At 36.7% G+C, this 18,458-nt stretch overlaps 1 protein-coding gene and 1 pseudogene across 6 annotated transcripts in view; one reads left to right on the forward strand and one right to left on the reverse strand.

The window, feature by feature from the left end:
- Window positions 1-18,458, forward strand: part of HECTD1 (HECT domain E3 ubiquitin protein ligase 1) — a 91,635-nt gene that overhangs the window by 23,285 nt on the left and 49,892 nt on the right. For all 5 annotated transcript variants that reach the window (XM_082853258.1, XM_082853259.1, XM_082853260.1 and 2 more), the window contains 8 exons: window positions 499-733; window positions 4,453-4,680; window positions 5,689-5,970; window positions 6,068-6,338; window positions 7,084-7,160; window positions 7,246-7,344; window positions 10,817-10,931; window positions 11,526-11,700. In XM_082853258.1, coding sequence (XP_082709384.1) covers window positions 499-733; window positions 4,453-4,680; window positions 5,689-5,970; window positions 6,068-6,338; window positions 7,084-7,160; window positions 7,246-7,344; window positions 10,817-10,931; window positions 11,526-11,700 — 1,482 coding nt within the window. The remainder of the gene's footprint in view (window positions 1-498; window positions 734-4,452; window positions 4,681-5,688; window positions 5,971-6,067; window positions 6,339-7,083; window positions 7,161-7,245; window positions 7,345-10,816; window positions 10,932-11,525; window positions 11,701-18,458) is intronic.
- Window positions 3,168-4,315, reverse strand: LOC309960373 (translation machinery-associated protein 7-like; annotated as a pseudogene). The gene has a single exon. The product of its transcript is annotated as a translation machinery-associated protein 7-like (transcript).

Raw genomic sequence — 18,458 nt, forward strand, 5'->3', positions numbered from 1 at the left:
CTATGTATTACTCTGGTCTGTTAAACCCCAAATCAGCATTTGTTCCCATACAACATGAATTGAACAATGTCCCTGGCATTCAGGAACTCTTAATGTAAATAAGGAAATAAAATGATACATTAAACAATGTGGGAACTGTTTTTATGAGGCTTTAGGAACATGTGAAAATACCACCTGACTATTTGGGGAGGTTAGGGAAGGTTTTACAGAGTTGATGTTTGAGCTTAGTATTGAATAGCAATTTTTTTTGAACATGGTTTCATGTTAATTCTGCTACTTTAAACTGTTTACAACTTTATATTCTCAGCAATGATGAAATTAGCCTGTGATTATTATTATGGAAGCAAAAGCAATATGAGAAATATTACCTAATATATATGCAGAAGCAGTATTGAGCATGATGTATCATGATATAGTTTTTATTATCTGTTACTTTGGTGACTTTTTGATGTTAAGAATTTAGTAATCCTAGGTGAAATATGATTTCTTTCACTACAGGTGTCCTCCTCGCACTTTCTTACCAGCCCTCTGCAAAATTTTTCTTGATGAAAGTGCTCCAGACAATGTGCTAGAGGTGACAGCCCGTGCCATAACATACTACCTGGACGTATCTGCAGAATGCACCCGAAGGATTGTTGGGGTAGATGGAGCTATAAAAGCACTTTGCAATCGTTTGGTTGTAGTCGAACTTAACAACAGGACAAGCAGAGACTTAGCTGAACAATGTGTAAAGGTAAGTCTTAATTATTTATTGGACCATTTGAAGATCACTTAGAGAGTAAAAAATATATTTTGCAAAAAAAAAAATCTTTCCGTGGTTGAAAACAATGGAAGTCACAGTCCTTATGTACCAAAGGAGATCCCATATGGCTTGGGAAAAGAAATCTTATCTTTGAAGGAAACTTGTAGGTCACTGATAATGCTTTTCTGTGTTGCCTCAGTGCTCTTTGGTTTCTGGTAGCCACTAACACTTTGAGATAGGTTATTTCTGTTCTTATCCAAAATGATTTTGTATGCATGCAGTAACAACAGGAACCATGACAACTAACACTGACCACCAATGCCAGGCATTATTCTAAACACTTTACATGTATTAACTCTCATTTAATCTTCATGGCAACTCTGTATGAGGTAGGTGCCGCTAATATCATCACTTCTGTTTTATAGGTGAAAAAAATTTAAGCATACCAAGATTAAGTAACTTGCTTGGGATAATGCAAGTAGTTAGTGGCAGAGAGCTAAGATTCAAAGATTAGGAATTTGAAGATCAGGAAGTCTGGTTCTAGGGCCCATGAATTTAATTGTTTTGCTGTACTCCTGTTAAGAGTTAGTGGTTTTGTTTTATTCCTGATGGGACTAATTATAAACTTTATGTTACTCTAAAAGCATCAGTACTGGTGAGTAGTTTATTGGAAGTACTTGGTGAACACATTTAGATTTTATGTGATTCTCTTTTTTTTTTGGTACGCGGGCCTCTCACTGTTGTGGCCTCTCCCGTTGCGGAGCACAGGCTCCGGACGCGCAGGCTCAGCGGCCATGGCTCACGGGCCCAGCCGCTCCGTGGCATGTGGGATCTTCCCGGACCGGGGCACGAACCCGTGTCTCCTGCATCGGCAGGTGGACTCTCAACCACTGTGCCACCAGGGAAGCCCTGATTCTCTTTTTTGATTCCTGTTTCATTCTTTTTATGATTCTTGCTTCTCGAGGTCACCAGTTTTCAAACTTCTTGTCTCAGGATCCCTTTACAAGTCTTAAATTATTGAGGACCCGCAAAGAGCCTTTGTTTATGAAGGTTCTATTTATATTTACCATATTAGATATTAAAACTGAGAATTTAAAAGTATTTATTCATTTATCATAAAAATAACAAACTCATTATGTGTTAACATACATTACATTTTTAATGAAAATCACTGTGTCCTGAACGAAGAGAAAATTAGTGAGAAGAGTAACATTGTTAAGTCTCATTTGAAATCTGTGGTTTAATAGAAGACAGCTAAATCCTAATATGTGCTTCTGCATTCAGCCTGTTACTATATCACACTTCATATAACATTTAGAAAGTACTGCCTTACGTTCCTGAGAGAATAGGAAAGAAAAAGACAATTAACTGTTATAGTGTTATTATAAAAAAAGTTATAATTTCAAGGACCCTTGAAAATGTCTTCCCCATGCTTTGAGAGTTGTTTTTGTAGGTGTTAATATCTTGACTTTCTGATTCTGTGTTTATAGATTTATTTCTGTCTATGGCCTCAGAGGAAGAGGTATTTGTTTTTCTGTTCAGAGCTTTCCCCCCTCTTATTCTCTTGATCACATCACATCACTTCATTTTTCTTCCAGGACTGGGGTTTTACTCCATTGCATTTATTCACTGACCTATATTTTCAAACTCTTTCTTGTCTGTTAACACCCTGCTCTCCCTTTCTCTGTTTCCTTTGCAGATTATTCTTATTTAATTCATTCTTCAATGGTAGTATTTCCTAAGGTCCTGTTTTTAGCTTCTTAAATCTGTATAAACTTTGCCTAGACAATCTCATCTGTGAGCATCAATACCATTCATATATAAATATATGCCCTTCATGGGCTTCCCTGGTGGCGCAGTGGTTGAGAGTCCACCTGCCGAGGCAGGGGACACGGGTTCGTGCCCCGGTCCGGGAAGATCCCATGTGCCGCGGAGCGGCTGGGCCCGTGAGCCATGGCCGCTGGGCCTGCGCGTCCGGAGCCTGTGCTCTGCAACAGGAGACGCCACAACAGTGAGAGGCCCACGTACCGCAAAAAAAAAAAAAATATATATATATATATATATATATATATATATATATATATGCCCTTCACATCTTTATCTCTAGAACTGACCTCTCTCTTGAGTTCTAGACTCCATATTCAAAGGCCTGTTGGATATATTCAACTGGATGTTTGAATTCATTGTCTTTGATTACAGATAAACTCCTCTCTTGATAAGTGACATCAACTTGTAGCCAGTCGCTCAAGACAGAAACCTATGCTTTATCTTTTACTTCCTTTTTTCTACTCCACACGTGTAATTAATGATCAAGTGCTTTTCTGGTTTATTTCCTTCTGTTTGTCCCTGCTGTTATTGCCTTAGTTAAGCCCTCATTCTTTCATGAATATTAATGCTTGAATTTTTGCATTTGCCTCTACACTCTCCCTGTACCCTGCTTCCCACAGATATTAACTGGAAATCTTATCATATTATTTCCCGCTTAAACATTTTTCTTGCTTAAAGAATCAAGTCTAAATTTCTGGTATGCCTGTAAGACCTGTGGACCCTGTTAACTCTTCAGTTCTACCTGAATGCATTAAACATCAATATAATTTAGAAATTAAAAGTGATTTTTAATGTCTTAATATTCATAGAGTAAGTGTGAGGATGATGAATAATGTAATAGCTGGCGTTTATTGAATTTTTTTTTTAATGTCTAGGACCTTTATAAACTTTTGCTAAATTACTTGTAGTTCTCAGCTTGTCATGCAGGTTTCACCGCCTAAACCTATGCTGTCCAATATGGTAGCTATATGTGACTACTGAACACTTCAGATGTGGCTACCCCAAATTAAGGTGTGTTATAAGTATAAAATATACATGGGATTTTGAAGACTTATTACATAAAAATACCAATAATTTTTATATTGATTACATGTTGGAATAATGACACCTTGGATATATTGGGCTAAATAAAATATGTTAAAATTAATTTCTTCTGTTTTGCTTCACTTTTTTTTAACAAAAGTTTATTCTTTTCTTGTTTTTTAATATTTATTTATTTATTTTTATTGATTGCTCCAGGTCTTAGTTTCAGCAGGCGGGCTGCTTAGTTGTGGCTCACTGGCTCCTTAGTTGTGGCATGCGAACTCTTAGTTGCAGCATGCATGTGGGATCTAGTTCCCTGACCAGGGATCGAACCCGGGCCCCCTGCATTGGGAGTGCAGAGTCTTAGCCACCGCGCCACCGGGGAGCTCCTGAAAAGTTTATTCTTAAAGGTACAACAGGCTCCAAGTCAACACTTCATTCTAGCTGTAGGTAGCAGCATGTTATGGCAGGGAATCCAGATGGTTAAACAAGAATGGAATTAAGGATCACCATTGCCTCAGGCACAAGGAACAGTTTTTTGCCAGATTTCTTAATTCCACCTGTAGCCAGGGGGCCCTTCCCCATGGCCTTTGCTTTTAGCTCCTTGAGTTTCTTCTGCAGCTCTTTCTGTTTCTGCTTGAATGCCTTATCTTCCTTGGCCACCTTCTTGGGCTGCTTCAGGGACTACTTCTTGCCATCTTCACAGCCAGACACAGCTTCTGCCCCCCCTTTCTCAGACCCTGCCCTTTTTAAAATGTGTCTCCTAATCAATTTGGAGGGTGTATTGTGTTTTCTGTCATTCTCGAAAATTGAAATTGGACTTACTGTATTCTTTTGTGAATTTTGTTTTACTGTTGTAGGTGTTAGAACTGATATGCACTCGTGAGTCAGGTGCGGTCTTCGAGGCTGGTGGTTTGAATTGTGTGCTTACCTTCATTCGTGACAGTGGACACCTGGTTCATAAAGATACCTTGCACTCTGCCATGGCTGTGGTATCAAGACTCTGTGGCAAAATGGAACCTCAAGATTCTTCTTTAGAAATTTGTGTAGAATCTCTGTCTAGTTTATTAAAACATGAAGATCATCAGGTAACTACATTGCTCTTGTGTACTTTCTTTTCAAAACGTGATTTTATAGCGTCCACTAGTTATAACCACGATATCCAGTGGACTCTTGAACAGGGTGAGGGTTAGGGGTGCCGACCCTCCGCACGGTTGGAAATCTGCACATAACTTTCCAGTCGGCCATCCGTATCTGGGGTTCTGCAGCTGTGGATTCAACCAGCTGTGGATCATGTAGTTCTGTAGTGTGAATTTAGTGGGGAAAAAAATCCACATGTAAGTGGGCCCATGCAGTTCAAACCTGTGTTGTTTAAGGTTCAACCTTAGTGCAATTTGAATTTTTTGCTTGATGAGCTAGAGATAATTTTCATCTTCTCTTTCTTTTATCTTAGATCTCTATGATAATCTCTTTTTGTTTTGGCAGTGATATGTTTTAAATTATAAAAGTGTTATGTGTTTATTCTTAAAATTTAAACGTTTTAGAAGTATATAATTTTTAAAGCTGCACTTATACCCAGTGTAATTTGTTGGCTCAGCACAATTTTGTTGGCTTAAAAGGGTAGTTTTCATTAAAATAAAATAACAGTATTTGAAATTTTATATGTGTAAACTTGTTATATTAGCATCTTTAGGAAATAAAACTTGACTTTTAATGCTTTTTACCATTTAGATGTTAATTATTTTCAGTTGCTGTCCATCGATTATCTTGGCAAAGTTGTACATAATAATAGTAAATATTTGTTGAGCTTTTACTGTTCCTCTAGATTCTTTACATATATCATTTCATTTGAGCTCAGACAATGAATTATAAGTACTGTTACTATTCCCATTTTACAGATAAGGGAACTGACGCCTTGAACAGTTAAGTAACATCTTTAGGTTATACAGTTATCAGAATGTGGAGCCAGTATTCAAACCTAGACAGATTGTATGCTTTGCTACAATTGCCTTTCTTAATAGTCTCAGTATTGAAATAAACAGTACTGGTCCTTTTTAAGTGAATTTTATCCATATGTATATTCTTTATATCATTAGGTTTCAGATGGAGCTCTGCGATGTTTTGCATCACTAGCAGACCGATTTACCCGTCGTGGTGTTGACCCAGCTCCATTAGCCAAGCACGGATTAACTGAGGAGCTATTGTCTAGAATGGCTGCTGCTGGTGGTACTGTATCAGGGCCATCGTCAGCTTGCAAACCAGGTCGCAGCACCACAGGAGCGCCTTCCACAGCTGCAGATTCCAAATTGAGTAACCAGGTGTCTACAATTGTAAGTCTGCTCTCAACACTTTGCAGAGGCTCTCCAGTAGTAACGCACGTAAGAGTGTTTTTGAATCTTACTTAATCTTTCAGAAGAAGTATTTTGGTGTAGTGCAAGTATGCTAAAACTTTTTTTTCTCCCATTCTCTTTTTAGGATCTCCTGAGGTCAGAACTTCCAGATTCAATTGAAAGTGCATTGCAGGGTGATGAAAGATGTGTGCTTGATACCATGCGTTTGGTTGACCTTCTCTTGGTGCTATTATTTGAAGGACGAAAGGCTTTGCCAAAGTCTAGTGCTGGATCCACAGGCAGAATCCCAGGACTACGGAGATTGGATAGTTCTGGGGAACGCTCACATCGGCAGCTTATAGACTGTATTCGAAGTAAAGATACCGATGCACTCATAGATGCAATTGACACAGGAGGTTGGAAAATATTTTTTAAAATATAAAAAGAAAACTGTGAGATAAGGAATTATATAGGCAACTTCTAGTTTCTAGATTTTTAATTTTTTTTTTTTAATTTTTAGCAGTTGTGCCAGAAAATAGAATGGCCAACGTATTCTATATCCTCTCCTCTCCCCATGTATATAAATTATCAGCCTGGTGCATGGTAAGATCTGAGTAAATGCTTGTTGAATAAGTAAATGAAATTAACCTGTCTATTGCCAGGAGTTCATACCAATTCTAAGGTTAAGTGGAGATTGAAATTAGGGCTGTTGTTTTCTCAAGATTAATGGAAACTGACACAAGTGAATTATCATTATATATAGTCAGTTTTTTTTACACTGCTTCATGAGGTGATCAGCAAATATAAGTTGGTGAAAAATGCTTCTGTGTCATCAGACTTTTGTTTTCTTTTGATTATCGATGTGGTTTAGTTTCTTTTCCTCAGTTACGGTGTGAGGAAACTAATACTCTTGAGTTTTATTGTGTTTGTTTTTTTGTTTCTTATTTTATGTTTAATTTAAATAAAAATTTTAGAATACTTTTTCTTAGCAGAATTTACATTTGCTGATTATTTACTACTTTATAGTCGACCTGAATGTTTAAAATTGGCTGTGTATTTAGTGATTATTAATAACAATCTTTAAATGGTTCCCACTTTAGAAAAGTTCATTATTACTTGTTGACTTTTAAAAAGATTTATTTTTTTCCTTCAAATTTCCAGCCTTTGAAGTAAATTTTATGGATGATGTGGGTCAGACTCTATTAAACTGGGCCTCTGCTTTTGGAACTCAGGAAATGGTAAGCTAATAAATAAAAGCTAATTTTTTAAATCAAAGATGGCAATATTAATAAGGCAACTTGATGATGCTCCATCATTTTACAGGTAGAATTTCTTTGTGAAAGAGGTGCTGATGTTAATAGAGGTCAGAGGTCATCATCATTACATTATGCTGCATGTTTTGGAAGACCTCAAGTAGCAAAGGTAAAATCCAGGTTTTTAAGTTATTAATTTGATATTTAACATTTACATGGTTCTGAAATTAGAATGAAATGAAAACTTTTATTCTGATAAGCCATGCTTTCATGCTATCTCCATTTGCTCCATTTCCCTATCCCCACTACAGATAAGCGTTTTTGATTGGGTTTTTTTGTTTATCTTTTCATTGTTTCTTAATACAGATGCAAGCAAGAATAAATATGTATGCTTATTTTCTCCTTATACAAAATGTAACATATACACTGATTTATACTTTGCTTTTTTTCGTCTAATAATACACATTTTTCATTTAATAATACACATTGAGACTTCTCCCTATTAGTATATAGAGAGTTTTTGTACATCTGTATACTTAGCATGTGTGAATGTACTGCAGATTTATTCAGCCAGTCATCTATTGCTGAAAACTTGTTTTTTTCCCGATTTCTTACTCTTGGTAACGAATAATTTTATACATGTTTCTCTTATTTCTGTTTATCAATATGGCAAATATTTTATTTGCCGAAGAACATGATATCTTTGACTCTTAGATTAGCAAAGGACTTTGGAGAGTTCTTTTTTTTTTTCCTATTTCCGTTTTGTTATGTTTGTTCCTTTGTTTTGTCTTTTAGATTCTTCATATAAATGAAATCATACAGTATTTGTCTTTCTCTGTTTGACTTATTTCATTTAGCATAATACCCTCTAGGTCCATGCGTGTTGTCGCAAATGGCAAGATTTCATTCTCTTTTATGGCTGAGTAATATTTCATTGTGTATATATATATACCACATGTTCTTTATCCATTCCTCTATCGTTGGGCATTTAGGTTGCTTTTATATTTTGGCTGTTGTAAATAATGCTGCAATGAACATAGGAGTACACATATCTTTTCCAATTAGTGTTTTCATTTTCTTTGGATAAATATCCAGGAGTGGAATTGCTGGGTCATATGGTAGTTCTTTTTTTTTTTAATATTTATTTATTTGGCTGCATCGGGTCTTAGTTGCGGCATGTAGGGTCTTTCACCACGGGGTGCAGATTCTTTCTAGTTGTGGAGTGTGGGCTCCATAACACATGAGCTCTGTACTTGCAGCATGTGGGCTCAGTAGTTGTGGTACACGGGCTTAGTTGTCCTGCGGCATGTGGGATCTTAGTTCCCCAACCAGGGATCAAACCCGCGTCCCCTGCATTGGAAGGCAGATTCGTAACCACTGGACCACCAGGGAAGTCCCTGGTAGTTCTATTTTTAATTTTTTGAGGAATCTCCATACATCGTTACTGTAGAGTTTTTTTTGTACAGTTAGGAGAAATTGAGGTCCAGAAAGGTCAAATGATAAGGGTTGAACCAAATGTATGATCTAGGTCTCAAGAATCTTCATATTGTGAAGGAATTTTTCATATTTGCTAAGAAGTCAGGCACACCTGGATTCAAGTCTCAACTCATTAACAAAAAAGGCTGTCTGGCCTTGGACCAGTTTCTTAAGTTTGACTTACAGTTTTATTAATAAAATGTATATACACTCCTAGTATTTTATTTATTTATTGTTGACTGCGCTGCGCAGCATTTGGTATCTTAGTTTCCACAGGGGACGAACCTGTGCCCCCTGCAGTGGAAGCACAGAGTCTAAACCATTGGACTACCAGGAAAGTCCCTGCTAGCATGCTTATTGTGATAATTAGGAAAAAATACATGAAAAGCACTTAGTATAGTAGCTGGCACATTGTATGTAGATGCTTAAATGGTAGCTGCTACTATTGTCACAGTATTGCTAGTATTGTCTTTATACACTGTAAGAAGATTTTTGTTAACAACTTAGCTTTCTAGGTGGTCTCTTCAAGCTCGAATTCTGTCAGTTTGAATTGGTTAATTTTTAGAGAATGATGTTCCTAAGGGTGGTAAAAATTTTTATTAAGGCATTTTTTTTTTTTCAAACCCTTACTGTTTTGCAGTTTTGGGTAGCTGAGTGGGAGAAGGAGCCAAATGAATTGTATCTAACCTTAACCCATCTTAATTATACATCAGCCTGCAATGAGCTATAGCTGCCATTACTAATAATGATATAATAGTGCTCACCAAGCACTTATTTTGTGCCAGCCAGGGTCTTAAGCATTTAACATGTTTTATCATTCTTCACAGGTTCTCCTGTTTTTTAATTGAGTCTAAGATATTACCCACCCCCCCATACACATTTTAACATCTTTTAACTAGGAAAGTCTTATAATTGCTATTGGCCAGATAGAAATTGCAGCATAGTTATTATTACCTGTCAATTCAATACAAATTGTGAAATGGATTTTAGTAACTTGAGTGAAAAATCCTTTCTGATAGAAGAGCACGCTCAGTAATGCTGTGTCACTAAACTCTTTATGGCACAGATGACAGCATTGTGTGTAGAAACACAAATATTGGTGACTTCGGATCAAAAAGAAATTATGAACAATTGTGCTCAGAATGTGAAGTTACAGAAATATCTTATTATATTTCATTTATTTTTTAAATTTATGTTTGTCCAAGTAATACATGAAAAAAAATCTAAGTTTATAAAAGTTCTTTCAATAAGTTAAAAAAAATCCAAGCAATAGGAAAGCATTGTTGCAAAATTAATTGGCATTGTTTTTTCTTTCTTAGTAGTACTTAATTATAATCTCTGTCAGATTATATCAGATTATAAGTATCTGTGGCATCCTAGATTTGATGAAATACTGAGTTATTCTGATTCAAACTCCAGCAGTTTGGAATTTTTAGCCAGTACTGCATACTTTTCTGATGAATGTATGTACTCACTTATTTGTCAGATATATTGTGTTATAACGAAATTCAAAAGCTGCAGCTCTGAGGCTGATAGGAGAAATATGAGATGTGTTCTCTGTTCAAAAGAGCTTACAGTCTGCTGGGGAGAGAGTCCAGTGTCCATTAAAAATTGGTGAACTTCCCTGGCAGTCCAGTGGTTAAGATTCCAGGCTTCCATTGCAGGGAGCACAGGTTTGATCCCTGGTTGGGGAACTAAGATCCCACGTGCCACACAGTGTGGCCAAAAAAAAAAAAGGTGAACAGTGCGAATTAGTATTTAAGACCTAAATTTGGTAGTTCATTCTAGAAGAATCAATTTAACTTGGTAATTGGCAGTATACACGAAATGATGAAGATGATTACCATACCACAAACTGAATATTAGTACCTCTGTTAAAGTAAGGAAATTGACTGGAGCAGTTGACAGGTTCAAATGTGAACGTACTTCATTTGAGATGTTAATAAATAACCAAGTGACATTAATCTATAATTTTTTCAAGATATAAATAAACCACTTTTAAGGTGTTGTATGCAAAGGCAGAGATTTGAATTGGTACCTGCTTGATTAATTCTGTAAGTCTGCAGTCTGAAGTATGTCAGTGCAATCTAAAGGTTGCAGAATTGGATATTGGAAGAAATAAGGTGTTAATTATTATATCCACATTAAATGCTTTTCTTTTCTAGACTCTCTTACGGCATGGTGCAAATCCCGATCTGAGAGATGAAGATGGGAAAACTCCATTAGATAAAGCTCGGGAAAGGGGCCATAGTGAAGTAGTAGCTATTCTTCAGTCTCCAGGTGAGTGGTAATATCTTTCCTTTTAAGCCATCTGCTATTACTTTTCAGCTTCACTTCCATAGAAGTAGCTTTCTGTAGACATGTTAACATTATATAAAGAAATCATTTCTGTGAAGTCAAATAATTACATACACACACACACACATACACACACACAAACTTATATTTGATAAACATTTAACAGTGTACTATTCTGTGTTCTTTGAGACTGTGGCTGCATGATTCCAAAAAGGCCAAATCACAAGTTTAAGGGGGTGTGAATATCATAAAGAATAGTTGGTTATTGCATAGACAAAGTAGTTTGACCAAATTTTTAAGTTTTCACAGAGTAGATGAATGCAGAGTCTCTGTGAAATATTTTATGGAATCAAGTGAAGTATCCAAAATTATCTCCTTAAGTTGTGATTCAGCTTCTTGGAGGTACTAATGTTCTTTAGTAGTTTTACAAACGCCGTTGATAGATACAACATCCTAATTTGTTTGACTGTTGTTAATTAGGGTAATTATAGTTGATTTTATAGTACATTTCAATGTTTTTTCATTGAAAGAAAAATTTTCCAGCAAAGTATTTTATTGAACAATATTTGTCTGTAGGTGATTGGATGTGTCCAGTTAATAAAGGAGATGATAAGAAAAAGAAAGATACAAACAAAGATGAAGAAGAATGTAATGAGCCGAAAGGAGATCCAGAAATGGCACCCATATACTTGAAAAGGTTACTGCCAGTATTTGCACAAACATTTCAGCAGACTATGCTGCCTTCTATAAGGTAGTTATCCGTACTATTTGTATTTACTAGTTAAAATATGCTAATTATATACCTTTATTTATCTCACTTTTCCAGAAGGATGTGTGAGGTTTATTTTAATATTGAAAAGGTATGGTAAGAATAAAAATTAGATTGGAGAGATAAATCTTTCCTTCTGATGATCTGACTTAAGAGAAGTTTAGAAAATTAAGAAAACTAGACTAACAGTTTTTGTAGCTCTCTGAATATCAATTCTAGAGAAATTTTTATAAGTACAACAAACATTTATTGAGCTTTATGGAGGCTTTTTTGATAGAGTCAGTGTAAACTGTCCACTGGAGGAGTTCCCAAAGAATTAAGACTTGGCCCTGTTTATGTGCCCTTGCAAGCTGGTGAGGAAGAAATGAGTAACAATACAGAGTGGCAAGTAGCAGATTAGACATATATTCCCTAGGGATATAGATGGTTTAACAACTAATTGGCTGGGCAAATTGGAGATTTTATGCAGCAATGAGATTTAAATTGGGGTTTAAAGGATACTTGGAAGTTTTCTAGGCAGATGAATTTAGAAGGATCATTGTGCAACAGTGTGTGCAAAGGCATGGAGGTATGAGTCAATTCATCCTGGTGTAGGTCCTGGTGGCTCTCCCTCTAAAGTGTGTCCGAAGTCTGCCATTTCTATCCATCTATTGCTAATACTCTGGTTCAAGGTGCAATAGTCTGTAGTTTGGCTACTATAGTTGCCTCTAAAGTAGTCTTTCTCCTCGTCTTCTATCTTGTCCCTCTCCAATCTGTTCCTACATGTTATGCTGAATTAGTTTTTCTTTTTTTAAAAAATAAATTTATTTATTTATTTATTTTTGGCTGCGTTGGGTCTTCGTTGCTGCATGCAGGCCTTCTCTAGTTACGGCGAGTGGGGGCTACTCTTCGTTGCAGTGCGAGGGCGTCTCATTATGGTGGCTTCTCTTTTTGCGGAGCACGGGGTCTAGGCGTGTGGGCCTCGGCAGTTGTGGCATGCGAGCTCAGTACTTGTGGCTCTCAGGCTGTACAACGCAGGCTCAGCAGTTGTGGCACATGGGCTTAGTTGCTCCACGGCATGTGGGACCTTCCCGGACCAGGGATCAAACCTGCGTCCCCTGCATTGGCAGGTGGATTCTTAACCACTGCGCCACGAGGGAAGTCCCTTTTTTTTTTCTTTTAAATAATTTACTTTGGCTGCACTGGGTCTTTGTTGCTGCACGCAGGCTTTCTCTAGTTGCGGCAAGTGGGGGCTACTGTTCGTTGTGGTGCATGGGCTTCTCATTGTGGTGGCTTCCTTTGTTGCGGAGCAGGGGCTCTAGGTGCGGGGGCTTCAGTAGTTGTGGCATGCAGGCTCAGTAGTTGTGGCTCGTGGGCTCTAGAGCGCAGGCTCAGTAGTTGTGGCATGGGCTTAATTGCTCCGCGGCATGTGGGATCTTCCCAGACCAGGGCTTGAGCCCGTGTCCCCTGCATCAGCAGGCAGATTCTTAAGCACCTTGCCACTAGGGAAGTCCCCTGAATTAGTTTTTAAATCATAATTATATCACATCATCTTCTGACTTAAACCCTCCAGTAGTTTCTAATTGGCCTTAACTAAAACCTAACTTCTTTTATTTTTTTGCGGTTCGGGCCTCTCACTGTTGTGGCCTCTCCCGTTGCGGAGCACAGGCTCTGGACGCGCAGGCTCAGCGGCCATGGCTCACGGGCCCAGCCGCTCCACGGCATGTGGGATTCTCCTGGATCGGGGCACGAACCCGTGTCCCCTGCATCGGCAGGCGGACTCTCAACCACTGCGCCACCAGGGAAACCCCAAACCTAACTGCTTAACACTCAGACTTGGAAGGTCTTGTATAAGTCCCACCCAGGTCTCTGACCTCATTTAGTACTATATAACACCTAGCCCATTACACTTACAGTATGCTAGCCTTCTTTCTGTTTTTGGAACATTCTATGTACATTCTTACCATGGGGTTTTTGCACTTACTTCACTTTGTTGGAAGCTTTCTATTCCCAGGACTTTTGAATGGTTGGTTACTTCATATCATTCAGGTCTCAGTTCAAATGCTTATGTCCATTGACATTTATCCACCTAATTTAAATTTACCCCTAGGATACTTTTCATATCAATCATGAAGTTTTACTGTCTTCACAGAGTTTACACTGTCTGAAATCTTGCTCTTCTTTGAGTTTTTGTTTGTTTTATTGTCTATCTCCCCTCTAAAGCTCCATGAGAGATGGCCTTATGTCCTGCCTTATACCTACAAAGACAAGGAGGTATAGATAGGGCTTGATATTTAGTAGATCTTCAGTAGATACACTGAATGATTGAATGAGTGCGTTTTGTTTGCAGCTGCAAGTATTTTGGTATCAGTGGGATATGGGATATGTTTGTATAGCTCAGGGAATACTGTCAAAAAGGTAGACAAGAGCTTTTTATGACCTGTGAAGGCCTTTCTGGTCTAGAGAGTGAGTATGGACTTGACCCCGCAGTTCAAGAAGGATCATTGAAGACTTGTGAGGAAATTGGTCACAGTCAGATTTGTGATTTATAAAGATCACTTTGGCAGTCTGGTGGAGCAAAGTACTGGAGGAGGGCAAGAATGAAAACAGACTACTTACGGGTTAATTATCGATGTGAACTTTAGACAGTTGCTGGAAGACTGGATTGGTGGGAACAGATTGAAGAGGTTGGGAGATGGGTTGTATTGGGTTGGCCAAAAAGTTCTTTTGGGTTTTTCCACAAGATGCTATGGAAAAACCCGAACATACTTTTTGGTCAACCCTGTATAAGGGTTGATGACCACCAATTAGATTGGAGGGATGAAGGAAAGGAAGGGGTAAAGAATGACTGCCAAAATTTTGGCTGAGTGATTGAGAATTTGATTTTAAGTTCAGGAGGTCTTTAGAACATGGAGTTTTGTAGGATTCAAGTGCCTTAAATACCAGTATTATGAGTTGACATTGAAGTGAAAGTAGTTTACTTTAAATAGGATGAAAGTGCCAGTCAATTCACTGTGAACACCTAGGAACTTGGTTTTTATTCTTCCCCAAATAGCTACAGAAGGGTAGGTGTTAGTGGGGCCACTTTCTGTTTGTTTGTTTAACAAAAGATTTGATTCATTTTTAGAAATGAGCAAGTTCAATTTTGAACAGATAATTTGGCCTGAAAATTTTAGAGGACTAGGTGTCATGCGAATTAAAAAACCTTAAGTTATATTTGGAGTTAGAATTGCTTCATTATAAGGCCATCAGGAAATTATAAAGTATGTCACCAAATAACAGAGTTCCCTTAATGGGTAGTTATTTTTTTATCATTCTTTTAAATATTTGAAGATCGTCTAAACACAATTTTAGTTATAGCATATTTGATGCTAAATTTTTCCAGATAATAGCTGACAAATTTAATTGTGGTGAATAAGATAGCATATATCTTATATCTTAGTTCAGAGCTCAGACTCTGGAGTCAGCTCAAAGTCAGTCCAAAAGTCAGTGTTGCCACTTTGTAGACAGATAGCCATGGACAAGATAGTTAACCTCTTGATCTTAATTCATCTCTAGGATGGGATAATTATACTTAATTCTCTTTAGGTGTGAAAATTAAAATTAAGTATGTGTGGTATTTAGCATAGTGCCTAATATTTTAGAGGTATTTGTAAAAAGATAGTTTATTAAAAAACTGTTTTATCATAGATAAGTTAAAATGTATTAAAAGGTCGAGATAATCATATAATGAACCCTATCACATAGCTTCAATAAGTTTTAACAAATATCCCAGTCTTATTTCATTTATACCTCCCCAGCTGTACTATTTTGAGGAAATCCAAGACTCAAATAGTTTTATCCATAATTTTTCTATATGCATCCATAAAAAATAAGTGTTCTTTTGTTTAGCACAGGCAATATAGCCAATATTTTTGTTGTTTTTGTTTTTGTTTGTGTTTTTTTGCGTTACTCAGGCCTCTCACTGTTGTGGCCTCTCCTGTTGCGGAGCACAGGCTCCGGACGCGCAGGCTCAGAGGCCATGGCTCACGGGACCAGCCGCTCCGCGGCATGTGGGATCCTACCGGACCGGGGCACGAACCCATGTCCCCTGCATCGGCAGGCAGACTCTCAACCACTGTGCCACCAGGGAAGCCCTAGCCAATATTTTATAGTAACATTAAATGAAGTATAATCTATAAAAATATTGAATCACTATATTGTATACCTGAAACTACTAGAATACTACATGTAAATAAACTGTACTTCAATAAAAAAATAATTTTTCATCATTAAAAAGGGATTCTTTAAAAAAAAGGGATTCTGTTTTGTTTTTTAACATAATTGCAATACCGTTATTACACCTAAAATAATTATAATAGTTCTTAAATATTATCAAACATCAAATCAGCATTCATTGTTCCCAATTTTCTCATAAATTTTTTTCTTGACAATTGGGTTTTGGGGGGTTAATATTTTATGTTATTAATATGTTAATATTTTCCCTTGCTTCCTTTATTTTTGTAATATATTACAAGAATATATAGCAAATATATAAATTTATCTGTAAATGATGCATGGTATTTTACAAGTTAAAGATTTATATAAATCGTATCATATTGTATGATTCTTCTTAATTTGATTTTTATCTGGTAATATTTTTTTTGTTTGGAAAGATTCTTTCTTGCAGTTCATCCATTTCCACTTCCGAATCATTCATTTTTTTCTTTTCTTTCTTCCCTCCCTTCCTTTCTCCCTTCCTTCCTCCTTTCCTTCCTTCCCTCCCTCCCTCCCTCCATTCTTCCTTTTTTTTTTCGAAGTATAATTCACTTACAGCACTATGTTAGTTCAAGGTGCACAACATAGTAATTCAGTATTTCTGTACATCACAAAATGATAACCATGATAATTCTAGTTACCATTTGTCACCATACAAAATGTTTACACTATTATTGACTATATTCCCCATTCTGTACATTTCACCCCTGTGACTCATTTATTTTGTAACTGGAAGTTTTGTACCTCTTAGTCTCCCTCACATATTTCATTCATTCCCCCATCTCCCAAGATGATTCATTAAAAAAATACATACTTGTCATTATTAAAAACAATCTGGAATAGGTTACAACCCAATTTTTTACCATTTCAGTTTAAAATTTGGTCAGAAGAGTAAGCGTGTATACTCTAATCAGGCAGTTAAAGGAGGATCTGTATATAAGGAATATATCAACTTTAGCTATTATCTGTCATTATTGGCCTGTGTGCATTGTCTGTTCAGGAAATAAAAGGCAGACAACAGATCAATGAAGCCTTCAGAACAGAGGATAGCAGTTTCACTGGTGGAGCATTTTGTAAAAACCTGATTATTTTCTCTGTGAGATATTTCTTCCCAGTTCTATTGAGATATAATTGACGTGTAACATTGTATTAAAGTGTATAACATAATGATTTGATATATGTATCTGTATGTAATATTAGACTGAGGACTTCACATTTTGCTTTTGAAGAAAGGCTACTTAGAATTTTGAAGAGGTGTGGTAAATATACATCTTTGGAGTTAGTGTTAATAATGGGACAAAGATTGAGTAAACTTTTCAGCAGCAGAAATCCTTGAGGGTCCATTTGTTTATTTATTTTTTAAATCACAATTTGATTGATAGGAAAGTAGACATGGTTGGATAAAAGGGGAAATTGTTCTAGGATGAGAATATTAAATAATCTAAAGATATAAATTCTTCCAAAGTTAATTTATAGAATGCAGTTTGAAAGAAAATAACTATAGAATTTGCTTTAGAACTTGACAGATCTTAAAGTTCTTCTGGAAGAATAAATACGTGAGATTATTAAAGAAAAATCTGAATAGTAGCTAGTGTAAACTTTCAGTAATTAAATCTTTATAACTAGCCCAAGAGTTTATAAATCATTGGAGTAGACTAGCCCTCCAAACAATCAATTGTGTTTAGAAATTGAATGTAGGGCTTGCCTGGTGGCGCAGTGGTTGGGAGTCCGCCTGCTGATGCAGGGGACGCGGGTTCATGCCCCGGTCCGGGAGGATCCCACATGCCACGGAGCGGCTGGTCCTGTGGGCCATGGCAGCTGGGCCTGCGCGTCCGGAGCCTGTGCTCCGCAACGGGAGGGGCCGTAGCAGTGAGAGGCCCGCGTAACGCAAAAAAAAAAAAGAAAAGAAAAGAAATTGAATGTATTATAGTGGTAAATTATATAATGTATTAATATTTTATAATATATTAACATAATATATTAAATGGTATTAGAATATTTGCTTTGTGGTTTGATTAAAAATCAGCTTAGTCCTTTACACTGTGTATTTAAATAAATTCTAAATTTATTTAAAATAAATGAAAAAATAAAACCTTAGGAAAACAAAAAGAAAATATTCTCAAATGTTTATCAGAACTTGGTAGGAAGAATGACTTTTAAAACTTGTTTGTGTTAGTCCTATCTGTCATTTAAAATTTATTCTATGTAAAAAAAAACTGCATATCAGCAACAGTATTAGCCGTAACCATGAAAGTGACAGAAATATAAACTTGTAATCCAGATAAATCTTCCAACAAATTGGTATTTGTTAGCAAGTATGACCAAGGCATACTACCTTTATTATGTAGAGAACACATACAAGTTTTTGGTCAAAGTATAAATGCCAATTTAAATAAATTAGCCAATGACATTATGGTACAGTGCTCAAGATGAAAAAGAAGACAACAGGGAAAAATGTATCCCCTTACTAGTAAAAAACAAAACATTTAAAAGTAAAATTTCAT

This window comes from Leucopleurus acutus, assembly GCF_964270905.1.
Source record: "Leucopleurus acutus genome assembly, chromosome: 1".
NCBI classification, from domain to species: Eukaryota; Metazoa; Chordata; class Mammalia; order Artiodactyla; family Delphinidae; genus Leucopleurus; species Leucopleurus acutus.